The 15,088-nt window shown below is 41.5% G+C and overlaps 1 protein-coding gene across 2 annotated transcripts; it reads right to left on the bottom strand.

Moving 5' to 3' along the window:
* Window positions 1-6,709: 6,709 nt before the first annotated feature.
* On the bottom strand, window positions 6,710-12,583 carry LOC147901601 (pentatricopeptide repeat-containing protein At3g12770-like). 2 transcript variants are annotated; one of them, XM_087375019.1, is made up of 6 exons: window positions 12,077-12,583; window positions 11,913-11,980; window positions 11,474-11,667; window positions 8,228-11,365; window positions 7,228-7,768; window positions 7,054-7,109 (listed from the first exon to the last, which is right to left on the bottom strand). In XM_087375019.1, the coding sequence occupies exons 1-4, from the start codon at window positions 12,267-12,269 to the stop codon at window positions 8,608-8,610; spliced, it is 3,213 nt and encodes a 1,070-aa protein (XP_087231145.1). In that variant the 5' UTR covers window positions 12,270-12,583; the 3' UTR covers window positions 7,054-7,109; window positions 7,228-7,768; window positions 8,228-8,607. The 2 variants fall into 2 exon arrangements, with proteins under 2 accessions (XP_087231144.1, XP_087231145.1); XM_087375018.1 differs by having other exon boundaries at window positions 6,710-7,768.
* Between the last annotated feature and the right edge of the window lie 2,505 nt (window positions 12,584-15,088).

Genomic DNA, 15,088 nt, shown 5'->3' with positions numbered 1-15,088 from the left:
TCAAAAGACTTCCATCCAAGTGAATGCCACCATGCCAATCCGCCCCTGACAACCAGGATGAGGCACAAAATCAACACGTGCTCTACTTGGCTGATGACATGGTATGCGGCCTCTCGACATTCGTGTCCATTGAATTCCACATAATCATCAAGTACAGGACAAAGGCAGGTGTCAGGACCATCCACATTGGCAAGAATAAAACCAGCGCCATTTGGATCTCGGGCAGGCAACAAGAGGTTAACACAAGCACTATTTGGGATCATGGTAAAAGTACCTTCTAATGCGAGGATTATCCCAAATGCTATTATATGGTTAACACAAGTGCTATTTGACACACGGAGAAGCATGACAATAAGAGCTGCAAGAGAAAGAGGGAAGGAAAGAATAGAGAAGATGTCTTGGTGCCATATGGGCCTAAGAGCCTTGTAAATGTAAAGAGAGGGGGAAAAGGGTTAGCCCTCCCTTCAAAAGGTGACTTGTATAAAAGGCCAAATGATTGATTTTGGTCTTCATTATTGTATGCACACGTTTGGAATACAAGCTCCCTCTTCTCTTTCAAGCGTGCCTTTGGGTGTTCTCTTGTTTCCCTTGTAGTGCCTTTGTGTTTGCCACTCCATCCCCCTTCACTCTCTCCTCCCCTCCTTCCTCCTCCCTTCTCCCCTCTCTTCTCCCTTTCTCCCTCTCCTCTCCCTTCTTACCCTTTCCTCTTTCTCTTATGGAAACACATTTCGACAATCCGGGAGCCGCTTGAGTGACACATGCGGATGGCTCATGCTTTGCATTGCTCTCACAAAGAGTAGCTTGGAGTGGAGGCTCCATCAGCATTCCTTCTGTGGTCATTGATGTATTTGTTGGTACTAATGGACTTGGCTAAGATACTATAGACATGATGCATCATTCTCTAGGCAATGATATCAAGCTAGAGGATATCTTAGGGCATTTACAAAATGGGGAATAGAATGTGAGACATCTAGCTATCTTTTAAACTATGGATGTGGGTATTGGTTGGGTCATATGTATTTCACTAATGAATAGCTATGTTTATGGATTTGAAATGACTCCTAGTGTTTTAATGGTTTTAAATCATTTTAAGTGATTTTTGATAGGAACATGCTTTGTTATAACCCTAGTCTCTCTCAAAAAATATGCTAGGAGAAGGTTGAGCATAGTGTATAGCAACTACATACGTTGGACTGTGAGCACAAAATCTTGACCTAGTTGGAATTCTCTTGCCATGTCCTTTCTTGGACTTGCCTTTAATTTGTGTATTCATTTTTTGTTTGAATGTAAGCTATGCTAATTTTCATAATCTTTATAGTAATGTTCACAATATTGATTGTACTCCATTATTTGTGTCTTTTGCTGACGAGTTTGGGGTGAAATTTTGTGAGGGTTTTTATCACGTGACTTGATGGAGCCATTTTGTTCTTATGTAGTTTGTTGATCAATTGAGAGTGTTTTGGATAGGGCTGAAGCTCAAATAGTTCCTAGGATTTTTCTAGGCTTGATTCTTCTAGAACCGGTAGAAACTTATCTAGGTTGGGTAATCTTGGTTTGAGTTCATGGTCGGTGGAGCCATGGGACATGCTAATGATGGGAGTGATAGAGATGTAATTAGTTAATATGCTTTGATAATATTAGCTCACCGAAATTTGGGGAGTGCCCTAAAAGATCATGACAAAAAGCTCGCCAAAAAATCACACTCATAAGGTGTAGGAGAAGAACATATCTGCTAGTTATGATGAATCAAATAGATGGTGATCCCATAAAAGACTTGTTACAATATCAAACCCATCATGTATGACTAACTCATACACTCATTTCCCATCTCAATCTTATTTACCACTTGCCATAATCGTAGATCTGTAAACATTAGCTAGAAAGGTTCGTAAACTGTAGGAGAAGACCATATATCTTATTGTTACAAATGGTGGGCAAATTGATGTTGATCCTTAAAAGGCAACTTTCTGATTGCACAGCAAACTCATTTCCTACCAACCTCACTTACCCTTGTCACAATCATAGATCCATTAAAAATGGCTAGAAAAGCTAGTAAAGTGTAGAACAAGATCATATTTGGTAGTTACTGACAAGGCAAATGGATACAACCCTTAAAAAGAAGTGCCAAAATATCAAGCCAAATAATCTGTGAATGCCTATTATAATCCCAACATCCAGTAAAATGTGCACTAAGATCATATTTTGGTAATTATCTCAAGTCAAATGCATGTCAATACTTAAACAATTTGTCACAATGTCAAATCCATCATGTTTGAATGTGTTGCAAACTCTTTTCTCAAATCGACCCCATTTACCCCTCCATAATCCCACATTTGTAAAAAAAGGCTAGAAAGGATAGTATAGGAGAAGACCATATCCTTTAGTTGTAGTGAGGCAATTAGAAGTAATCCTTAAAAGTCACAATCTCACAATGTAGGAGATCTTAGGCTATAGGATAATTTTCTTATGCTGAAATATGAACCAATGTATTTAAAATAACGGTGCTTGTGGAATTTAAGATCATGCTTACCTAAGTGTAAGTGAGAGATATATAGGATAGCACAATGTAACACAAGAGAGAGCTGATACATGCACAAGTTCAAACATAAAGGAGATATGTGTAGCATTTGACAGGAGACATGAGTGGAGGGTGTCTCATTTCCCTTTTGTAATCCTACTGGTGGATAAAAATTGAGAACATGTAACTCATACAATGACATCCACATGAAGAACTAGAAGTATATCTTACCTTTTATGACACACCCATCATCCTAGTACAGGTAGTCTTCAACTATTGAAGTTGTCAACCTCCTATTCAAGCCAGCACCTTGTTGCCTAGAGATCGCCTAAATCCAAGTCTGAGCATTCAACCTAAGTTTATCTGCAATCGCTCCACGTGTTCTTCTCCATAAACCATGGTGCATGGGATTGAACTAATACAATCCAACTAAATTTCTTTTGTACTTGATATGAGTCAAAGTGGCACTCCAAGCTTCAACTTGTTCTTGAGTTGCTACGAAGACAAGCCTTAAAAACTATGATGATGACCACTTGGCCTTGGTTCGTGGATCAAATGATGATGACCACCACGCTTCAAGGAAGAAGAGAAGACCTCTCTTTTTCTAGTCCCTAAACATCCAATTAGGGCACACATTCAATCTTAGATAATATCCTAGTGTTGAAATATGTTTGCCAATCCATTAAACAGGTACCCCCTTGGTGAATCCTCCTTTTTTATGTACCATGGTAGCTTATTCAAATGTCAATACCACTAGGGGTGATAGATTCACCAAAATCCTCCTAGTCAGCAACTCATGCATGATGCAAGCCTTGAAGATCGAGTAAAAACTGGCCAACCCCTCTAATAGGATGACCAACCTCTCTGATTTTCTGCTCCAACTAGAGGCTTCTTGCTCTTCTATAGTGGTCATTCTCCAACCTATTGCCCTTCAGGACTCTATGGCCTTTGAGGCCTCTAGTGCTTAGGGGCGAAATCCTAAGTTTGCTCTACAGTTCTCATCATCGCCTCTAAGAGTTCTGTGTAGATGACTCGACTGATCGTATAGAGATGCTTCTTCAATGCAACAACATAAGATCTTACGCATTTTGCTCGAATGCACAGCACTATGGTGGTGTGGACTTCTACTGCACTTCAACGGGGTCGGCCACCAGTAATGTCTTAGCACTAACATCAGGCTCTACCAACCAAACAATTTATGGTTAATGAAGCCAATAAGGTCACAACGAGAAGTATCCGAAATAAGGAACTCATTTAGTGGGCAATTACATTCCACCCCCTATCGGCTGCATCATACCTTCAACACTTGTCCTCAATTGGTGGCAAAGATTCCATAATAGCCCAATAGGACATCCTTACCAAGGCAATGTTGAGAAAGGACATTGTTTACACCTTGCAATTCAATCATGAGCATGCATGCACTAAAGATGCCAAAGATAGGGTACTATGAACCTCTCGATAGTATAGCTTGTGTGATGAGTGATCTAAGTAGTGTCTTGTGGATCTCTTACAGTCTGGTAGAGGCATCCATGGGTTGGTTGAAAACAAATGAACGCTACACTGGGATATGCATTCCATAGGAGTGTTATCATTGGGCAACATGATCAAATCGTTGAATACTCTCAAAGGGGCGGCCTATCTAAAGTTGTCGCTCAGATTATGGCTCCCCAAGGAACTGAATTGGCAGATGCGAAGTGAGTACTCCTCTCAACTATAGAATTCTTCTTTGACATTGGGTTGCTATTGAAAGGCAACCTCAAGGGAACTGTCTCCAACACTATAGCGGTCCCTAGAATTCATCTTCAATTATAGGACCATTACTAATTGATGTGCGGACTACTTCGAGGCTATTTCCTTGAGCAGTGATTTCATCTTGTATTTTTGGAAGGAGAATTCTACATTTGTCTTCGTTAGGTGAGGCAAAATATCCAGAATGCTTCAATCTAAAAGTAGGCTGTTTTTCAAGGTAGGATAGGCACTATTCAAAGTGAGTCACTAAAGAGGTACCGGTTCTAACCCTTGGTCAAGACGACAAAAGAAAGATTGAGATGCTAATAGATCTTGCGAACCCTGGTAATATAGACGATGTCAACAATTTGTAATTGCTTTAGAAACTCTGAGACCTTTCTCCATGAATATTGCATGAATTTATTGAACACTTGTACTTGCCTTTAAGGTGCCGAAGGAGTCACTAAAAATCCTTATTCTGGTTATGTCGACTCTGATTTTTAACTTGAATCCTACAACTAGGGCCCTCTATTCACTTTACATTACACCTAGATGGGCCCCCACCGTGATCTCAACAACTAACCCTTCATTCTTCAATTCTTTTGATGCTCCATTGAGTGACATAACTACCTCATGCTATTGTCAATATCAAGGGGTTAGATGAAAAACCAGTGGTCCTTATCCTTAGCATTTCCATGCAACACAATCACGTCACAATATAACATTGATTTGCACGGGCCCAAACAAAATTTTGAAAAGTGGAATTATGAAAAGGTGCACTGAGAGATCAATTGAATAGAACTTCTCTTTGCCCTAGGCTCATAATAATAGGGCTTGATATTGTCTATATTAGTTCTTTTAAGAAACAATTTTGTCATCATGACACAAATCAAAGAAGAGAATGAAATCTTTTTTGAATTCGTAGTCAATTACCTTCATTTTCTATTGTTTCTTCCAAGACAAGAAACTTGGTAAAGCCTTTGCTTGATTGCCTCAAGCTACCCCAAATTATGCTCCAAAGCCGTTCTAAGTGCTGGTACCCCTATTTCAAGAGGCAACATACAATCAGAGCCATCAATCAAAAAGTAAGGGGTGTACCCTATTCCCTGTTTGCACGTGAAGTTATAAGCCCAAATAGCCTAGGGTACTTTTTGGTCCCATTCTCTACGGCGATAATAGGCATTTTACAATAATGCAAGATTGCTCCTAAGACCGTGTTGGTGCTTTCGACCTACTGATTGGCCTTAGGATTAAAAGGTGTTACATCTCGATGCACAATTGAGAGTCGTTCAACAATTCCTTTTATCAATGTATTCATGAAAGGAGTGCCTCTACCTGTAACTCTCTCTGTTGGTGCACCAAACCTGCACACGAACCTATCAACAAAGCATTTTGCTATAGTGGTAGTGTCATTCTTGGGGGTAGCTATGGCATCACGCCATTCATAAAATTGTCCATGGTGGCAACCAACCTAAATAGTGTCATTCTTCGTGGTAGTGCATGGGACCAACCAACTCGACGCCCCATTTTTCAAATGGAAACAAGGTCAGTATTGGAATTAGCCATCAATTTCGATTGTCCGCTCTACCAAGCATCATATGGTCGTACCGTCTTGGACAATGGTGGGCACCAATACCTATCATGTGGCTCTTTTTTTCATGCTTTTTTTTTTGCATCATCATTTAGCCCATGAAATGCAAATCATGTAGCTCTTACAAAATCACCAAAGGTATCTCTAGCATCTTCCTTCAAGACCCTTCCTATAGAGCGTCTCGCCTATCACACAAAACCTCTAGGCTTGAATCACTAGCTTGCACTTTTGATTTCTAACATGGTTGCATGGAATTTCACCAACCTTGAGGTACTCACCAATGATCATGTACCATTTTGGGTTTGTATAAATCCTCAAGAGATCTTCTCCTGGCTAGGTAGGCTCTTCCCCACTAGACTATGTGGAGTGTTTTAATTTCTCTAATTCATCCATCGTAAGGTCATCGCTCGTCACCCAACAAGCCAAAACAAGACTGCAATCGAGGTGGCTTTGTTTTGACTTGTGGTTGAACTCTTGCAAGATGACTATTCATTTCATAAGTCATATAGAATTTCACATTATTCCACTTTGCTCTTCAATCCCTTTAAAAGATGGACTTCAATTGCAAGATGTTGTGTCGTAGTTTTTGGATCATGTAAATATTTGATCGATAAGCACATCCTTATTGCTGGAGTGTATCGAGACTTGGATCCTGTGACTACAGAATACGATGAATAGTCTGAATGACAGCTGCCATAACACAAAGAACTCTTTTTTCTATATTAGCTTGAGTTCTTCAAAGGCTGGCTTGATCCCAATTGAAACCACATTTTTCTTGAGAAGCTTGGTACGGGGTAAGGTTCGAGCGACATAATCTTTAATTAAATGCCAATAATATCCCACTCGTCCCAGGAAACTCTATAGATGCGGAATGTTGGTGGGAGTTGGGTTGACCTTTTCAAGGTCAACTCCAATTCCCCTATAACTAATGACATGTTCCAGGAGGACCCCCTACCGAAACACCAAAACATGCATTTTATTGGGTTAGAGCAATTGAATGGAAGCTGCGATTGGAAAATACACTCCTTAGCCTCAATATGGCATGAAGATGTGTTTACCAGCATCAAGTCGTCCATGAAAATCTTGAGATCTTCTAAAACCAGATTTCCCAAGGAATCATTCATGAGTCTCTTGTAATGCAACCCGAAAAGCATTGCGTTGCTTCCAAAGCACTGAACATCAAAATGAATGTTGTCTTCAATTTATCCTCAAGGAGCCACCACTTTTAATTGTACCCAATGAAACAATCCATAAAATTGTGAAGTTCTTTCTCTGCAATTTGATCAAAGATTTGATCGATAAAGGAAAGAATTACAATCACAGGTGAGCACACACTGACTGGGAATATCAGCTCAGCTTCCGAACGTTTAATGATGTCAGCATAACATACCTCTTTGAGTTTGTTGGCCAGCCTTCGATAAGGTTGTCGAACTAGTTTCAAATTGGATTTGAACAACAGGATTTGAAATGTACGACCCTGGAGGGGTGAATAACTTTGAAGTCCCTGCAAGTCCATGCGAAAACATCATCGAATGCTTTACATAATTGTAGGAGCCTATCTGGTATATTGGAGTCTAGCTGTGCTCCTATGTGGATATTTTAGACGCTCTTAGTCGATATGTTGGCTCCTCTTAGGGTATTTTTTCCTCAGGCATGTCGAAAGTCATCTCTTCCAATCTCCTTTTGGAAGATCTTATAAACGCCATCCAAACCTGACTCATTCTTGATGTATAGTCAGCCTCAGATAACTGCACTGGGATCTAATTACATTCAATCCTTTCCTGTGGGAATGTTTCCCTGTACACTCCTGGTGGTGATTTACATTAATCTGACAACAAGCACAACCTTCCTTATCCTCTGTCCACATACAGCTTTGATTTATATGCCCAACGAGGGCTCCAACCAATCACCTGAAAGGCATACTCTGGAATCTGTCCACAATGAACCAGAAATTAGAATGTATATTGAGAGGAAGCATTCCCTGGAAAACAAGAAATGCTAATACAGAATACCAAAGAGCCTGGACGACGACGAGCAATAAATTGTGTGCGCCATGCACCATGAATTACATTCAGGCTTTCTAACTACAAATTCAGTCTGAGCCTTAACGCAGTTTCTCTTTTAAGTTTTCCTATGTATCTGTTTACTACCCTGCTTGGTGGTCTTCACATTTGATGTGCAACGTTGCAAAAGCTTGCCAATTATTGCTTCTATTTATCTTCTATTTATAGTCTATGATGTTGAAAAATCATATACTTTACCGTACTTTCTCATCAGGCAATTGTAACACGAATTGTATTTAACTAATGCTCCGCATGGTAAGAATGCCGGGGGAATAAGCTCTCTTTAACTTTTCCCCAAGTTCATGAAAAAAGGACAAGATTGTTCACCTGTTCCCAAGGAATGCAAACTGCAGTCATATGTCATTGCCTCTTGTCTGTTGCTTTAACTTTTGTGCTTCACGATCAACTAGTTGGGAGTCATCCCAGAATTATTAAACAATCAAACCTCAACCGAAGATCCTTTCAACCTGCTCCCCATGTACTTTGTTTCCATTCATATAGAAAGATCATAACTATCCACTTTTGAGATCAATTGACGTGGACTCGCTCTCTAGAGATCTTTCATAAGCAGATCGAATCACTCATATTGGGCAACATAGTCATTTTTCCAGAATTCACCTTCATGTGTTGCCGCTGTAAATCTCTTCCTCATCTCAGCACAGACAGTAACCAACGTCACCCAAATTTTTGTATGTCCATCCTTTAAATCACCAATAGTCCCCACAAGAGCACATCCCATCCTTGAAACGGTGAAAGCGGTTTGCATCCCTTTCAATAATCTCTCGCCCTACCAGCCTTGATATAATGCTGGTAGCATGGTGGCAATCAATGCAAATGCGAAGGTTCTTTACTATACGGAGAGTGGTTCCAGGCGTTGTACTGATCAGCCCAAAAGCTAAAGCCAGACGTTCACTGTGCTCACAAAGTGCATCTTCCTTGTCCTCTTCTGACATCAGATGCAAGACAGAGTCCAAATAGGGTACATATCCTGACTCCTTCATTGGGCACCTTAATCTCTCCAATTCTGCATAAATTTCATCACAACGTGCATGGCTCTTATCTTTTGCCATAAACTCATACGTTTTCTGGTTGATCTCAATCCAGCTCTTGCCAGGTACCTTCCAGGCTCTTTCACGCGCTCTCGCCTCTTTTATTTTCTGAGCATCTTCCCACATGTAATTAGCTGCATAAATGTTTGACATCAGCACATAGGCAGCTGCATTCCGTTGATCAATCTTAACTAGAAAATCAAAGGACTGTCTTCCGAGCTCCACATCACTATATTTTGTGCAGGAACCAAGCAAAGCCATCCATACCACCGCATCAGGCTTGATAGGCATTTGTAAAATCAGATCCCAAGCCTCAATCAAGTAACCTGCACGGCCAAGAAGATCAACCATGCACACATAATGTTGAATGGTTGGTGTAAGGCCATGTTTTTCTATTATTGACTTGAAATACCTATGACCTTCCTTCACCAGACCTGCATGACTGCATGCAGAAAGTAGACTTACAAAAGTTACGCCATCTGGTTTAAGCCCTTGCTGTTGCATTCTTTCAAAGTATGTCTCTGCAGTTGTATAGCATCCATGCTGGGCATATCCTGCAATCATTGCAGACCATGACACCACATCTCGCTCTGGCATGTCATCAAACACAGCTGATGCATCATCTAAGCTCCCACACTTAGCATACATGTCCACCAGGGCATTACCAACAGTCAAATGCCAAACAAGCCCACGTCTTTTTATGGCATCATGGATCACCCTGCCCTGATTAAGGGCTGCTATACCAGCACATGCTTTGATGACACACAAAAGTGTCACCATGTCAGGCTCTGTGCCCTCTTGCTGCATTTTGTCATATAAATGAAGAGCCCCCTGCCCATATCCATGCTCCACATTTCCTGCAATTATTGCATTCCATGAAACAACGCTTCGTTCGGGCAGCTCATTGAACACTTTGTCTGCATCCTCCAGGCTACCACATTTAGCATACATATCAACCAGGGTGTTAGCAACAAACACATCTGACTCCAGCCTACGTTTTATAATATTGTCATGGATCAGTTTTCCCTGGTCTAGATCTTTTACACGGGTGCATGCTTTCAAGATCTTTACATACGTGATCCCATTAGGTTGGACACCCTGACGTTGCATGTGGCCATACAGATATATGGCCTCCTTACCATGCCCATGCTGTGCATATATAGCAATCATTGCAGACCATAACACAACATCTCGTTTTGGTGATTTATTGAACACTTTGCATGCGGCCTCAAGGCTCCCACATCTAGCATACATATCCACAAGTGTGCTTCCAATAAACACATCTGAGTCAAGTCCGCAATTTATGATGTTTGCATGAATTAGCATGCCCTGGTCTAGAGCTGATAAAGCAGCACATGCTCTCAAGCTGCACAGAAATGTGATATCATTGGGTTCTGCACCCTCCTGCTGCATCCTCTGAAACAGTCGAGAGGCCTCATTACCCTGCCCATGCTCAGCGTATCCTCCTATCATTGCATTCCACGACACCACATCTTTCTTTTGTAACTTGTCAAATACCTTGCGTGCATCCTTGAGACTACCACATTTGGCATACATGTCAATCAGGCTATTAACGACAAATAGACAGCTTTCAAGCCCACATTTTATGATTTTGGCATGGATATCCTTGCCTTGATTCAGTGCGGCAATGCCAGCACACGCTTTGAGGATGCACACAAACGTGATATTGTTTGGCTCCATACCCTCCTGTTGCATGTTTTTGAACAGTTGAAGGGCTTCCTGACCATACCCATACTCTGCATATGCTGCAATCATTGCTGACCAGCACACCACATCTCGTTCTCGCAATGTATCAAAAATGTTGCGTGCATCCAACAGACTCCCACTTTTAGCATATATGTCAACCAAGGTGCTTCCAACAAAAAGATCCGATTCAAATTCATGCTGTATGATGTCGGCATGGATCAATTTGACCTTATCTAGGGAGGCTACGGCTGTACATGCTTTAAGTACTGCAACAAAAGTATACGAGCTTGGCTTAACACCTGAAATACACATTTTTTGATACAGAATGATGGCCTCTTCAAGTTGCCCATGTTCAACATGTGCTATAATTATTGCTGTCCATGTATACACATTCTGCTCATTAAAACTGCTAAAAGCCTGGTTTGCCTCGAGCAAACTTCCACAAAGAGCATACATGCGAATGACATTATACTTTAACTTCAGATCTTGGAGTTTGCTGTTGCTGACTATAAGATGAACTTGCCTTCCTACCACAAGGTCTTTTTTCTTCATGCACCCTTGTAGAAGAATGGCCAAAATATCTGATGAAACCTGTATTCCTTGGTTTGCCAAATGGTTTACAGCCTTAAGTGCCTCTTGTAGATGTCCCTCCTCGCATAACTTGCTGACATCTCTAACCAAGCCGAAAATATTGTCAACGCCAGCCGTCCTAAAATCATAAAATAACAAGCCAGTTAGAATGTACAACCTTCGATACGGTTCTTACCAGCGAAAATTTTACTATATCCAAGGTAGGAATCTTTCAGCTCTGACATACCAGAATTGCCCCTGGAGAGGAGCTCCACGTTCAAAACACAAGGTAGTTCCATTTGGCGGTATCAAGTTCCCCTTAACCTCTGAAATACCTCGATCCACAGAGGTGAGCTGGTCTTCAAGCCAAGGAGGATCTAATAGGCGTTCAGTTGCTGCGGTTCGGATCATAGAATGGAAGTCCACGCGGTGTAAACATCTCTGTTAAAAACATAAGTGTACAATCAGCAATGACCTCACATATAGCAACCTGGACTTCCAAAGGCGCGTTTGCTTAATACAAAATTTTCCATAGTCAAAAGCAACCCTTGCAGTTGCGGGGAAATGAGTCGCTGAGACAGCCTCCTTGGCACTCATTAGTCATACAATGAACTCTCAAATTCCTGTGAGGCTCTATTCGCTTACATTGAATTCATGTTGGGATCAAAATCTAATTGTGAATATACCTTATCCCTTTTGTGGGAATGGTCCGAAGGACCAAAGACGCAAGTTTGCCACAATACTCCTGCCTTCTCTGCGTACATACCAGAAATTGAGATAGCTGGAGTTCACATGGGCTCGAAACGCAATCCTCATTACAATGCCAAAACAGGTAAAAGTTCGTACTCACGTGGGCTGCGTTCCAGTGGTGCGGCGTTTATGCTGCAAGTGAAAGAAAGCATCAACGACAATGTGGATTCTCTGGGGCACTGGCTGGCTATGAAGAAACCGGAGAAACGGCTCAAGGGCGGTGATATACGGTATCGCAAAACTTCTGCTGATACTAAAACACAGCTGCCCCGGTCTGTTGAAGCAGACGCCATCTCGCTGGAGTGAACCCCAAATCATCGGACCCGAGAGCGTCTTGTACACTGTACCAATCATTGGCCTGATTTGCGACTCCATCCATCAATGCCAATCGCTTGATTCAGTGGGTGTGCCGATTCCATCCACCAAAGAGTATGAAATGTGCAATCTGTGAGACGAAGGACGATGTATACATCGATTTTGCAAGCTCTTTCCGCTGCGTCGTAGCAATTCGACTAAATCTAAACAATGGATCGTAGATGGGAATCCGAAGCAAGGATTTCCGGCTGATTTCTGTTAGTTTATGGCTGTAATGCAACGTATGCAACTGCTTACCCGTAACAATTGCCTACATCGTGGTTTTGGCTGGTTACACACCCCCAAGGGATGCCAACACCAGCCAAAATATTTGAAATATTCTCGACTCTTATCCAAAACCAAGGGGTGTTTGAAGATGGGCAGGGAGGAGCTAGGATTCTCTCTTTTGGGCCCTCCAAGGGTCCTAAGGGATGTCTAGGCTTTTGGGTTCATAACATCTTGGTTTTTAGGTCCATAGTTTTGAAGGTAGTTCATTTGGTCAATTATTGTGGTTAGTTTGAGCTTTAAGTGTGTGTTTGTAGTAGTTTAAGAGCATCTAATTGTTGGGATATCTCAAGGTGTATGCCCCAGGCACACCTTGGTTTCTATGTGTGTGTGTTAGAGGCACAGTTAGGTGCCCATAAGCACTGTTAGGTGGTGGTAGAAGCCACATAGGATGATTGAGAGAATCTAGGAGCAGATTGAGGAGATGATTGTGAAGCTCAGAGGTCATCAGTGATGTCAATGATCATGTAAGAGGTGCCTACTTAAGGACCTCACCTTTCTTCATTCCATAAGCAAGAATTCTCAGTTTGTGTTCAATCTTTGCTTTCCTTTTAGTTTACCAACATGGTATCAGAGCACTTTGATCCTCCTTGAGCCCACTTGTGCCACATCATCTTCTTCTTCTTCATCTTCACCATTTCTTCTCTTTCTTCCCAAATCTTGCTAAAGCTTGTTCTCCCTCAGTTCTCCGCCATTCTCCAAGCCCTTCTTGCTGGAGATACCCCTCGTTTGGGCGAACTTCCTGCTAGAGATACCCCTTGTTTGGGCGAACCTCCACTTGCAAGCAATTGAAAAAAAAACGTCTCTGTTGGCTGCCATTCTCCAAACAGTGCATTTTTTTCGTCATTCTTCTGTTGCAAAATACTCCCTGCCTGCTACGCCATTGCTTGAGCCCTCTTAGGAGTAGATCGGCGACCTCAAGACGAACATTTTGAGTCATTTTTCAGCTCATTTGGTTCAGTAACGAAGGAGAAATCATCAAAACTCAGGTTCAACCTGCAGCAACTCCCCCGGGCAAAATAGCGCGCCATTTTGCCCAACCTCTGTGCTGGATTTCTCTGGTATATGAGCTTTCTTTTGCTTCAGATGGCCCTCTTTTCTTTGCTTTGAAGAGTGAGATACAAGCCCTCCAAGTTCAGGCCTCTGTTTTGGATAGTTTTGACAAGGTTGTGAGTATGATGCTACATTCTTGAGGTTTTAAAGTTTTGAAAAGCATCAGTACAACTGTGGCTACAACTTTCTTTTAAGTTTCTATACTTGGATTTGCTTGGACTTTCATTTAGTCACCTCTATGAAGCATGCAAGTGAAAACATCATTGATTTGTAGTATGGATTTTGGTTGCAAGCTTTTGCTACTCTAAATGCTTGTTTTTTGAAGCTCTTCAACTCTTTCTTGCCTTGTAAGAGAGTAGACACTGCCCATTCTAGACCCTCTCTTGGCTACCATCTTGAATATGGATAAGTTCAATGGTAAGGGTTTCCACACATGGTAGATGAAGGTCAAGTTTGCATGAGGTTTGCATTAATGAGGGAAAACCTCTGGGGGCTTGTCAAAGCGGCTTCAACTTCTTCTTCAGCAGCCTCCAATGCTGGAGAATCCTCAGCTCTGACACACCTGGCAAGAGATCCTGCTAGAGAGGAGAAAGCCTATGGCATCATTGCTCTTGCCTTAGGAGATGACTATATTCATCACATCTCTGACTTAGAGTCCCCTTCAGAAGCTTGGCAGAAGCTTAACATTATTTTTGGTGCTAGCTCTCACATCTCAAAATTGTCACTTAAGATTGCTTTCTTTGAATTGAAGATGGTTAGTGGCACTCCTTTGGCTGCCCATGTCAATTACATGTGAAGTCTCATGACTCAACTTGCTTCTATCAACTCTCCTATCACTACAGATGATGCTATGGTAGTGTTGCTCAAGAGTATGCCTAAAGATTATGATCATGTTGTTACCACTTTGAAAAATCTTCCTAATCCTAATCTTGAAGGTCTTATCTCTGCTCTTCAAGAAGAAGAAAGGCACATGGAACTCCGGAAAGGCAATGACACAGCCTATGCCATAAAAATCCAGAAGGGCAAGTTTTCACCTTGCAATCATTGTGGGAAGACTAATCACCTCTCAAAAGACTACTTCAAGATCAATCCATGCAAACACTGTGGCAAAAACAATCATCATGAAAAGTTTTGTAGAGCCAAAAAGGAAGCAACTTCAAAGTCAAAAAATGCCAATCTACTTTCAGTTGATGTGCCTCTACAAGATGAGGCATCCTATGAAGATTATGCTTTTTGAATCATCTCCATGTATGCTCCAGATCTCTCTTTTTTGTTGAGTCAAGGTACTTAGCCTAGATAGTCCTCCAAAATGAATGAAATAAACTATTGTGTGTTTTGTAAACACCTCTGGTCACCATATGATGTAGGCCACGTGTATGTGTTTTTGCTCCATGGTACCTCCTGTAGACATTGTGTGCAT

The sequence above is a fragment of the Dipteris shenzhenensis genome, chromosome 5 (genome assembly GCF_047967505.1).
Source record: "Dipteris shenzhenensis isolate YYH24624 ecotype China chromosome 5, Dip_SZ_1.0, whole genome shotgun sequence".
NCBI lineage: Eukaryota > Viridiplantae > Streptophyta > Polypodiopsida > Gleicheniales > Dipteridaceae > Dipteris > Dipteris shenzhenensis.
This window is presented reverse-complemented; position numbering and strand designations above follow the sequence as displayed.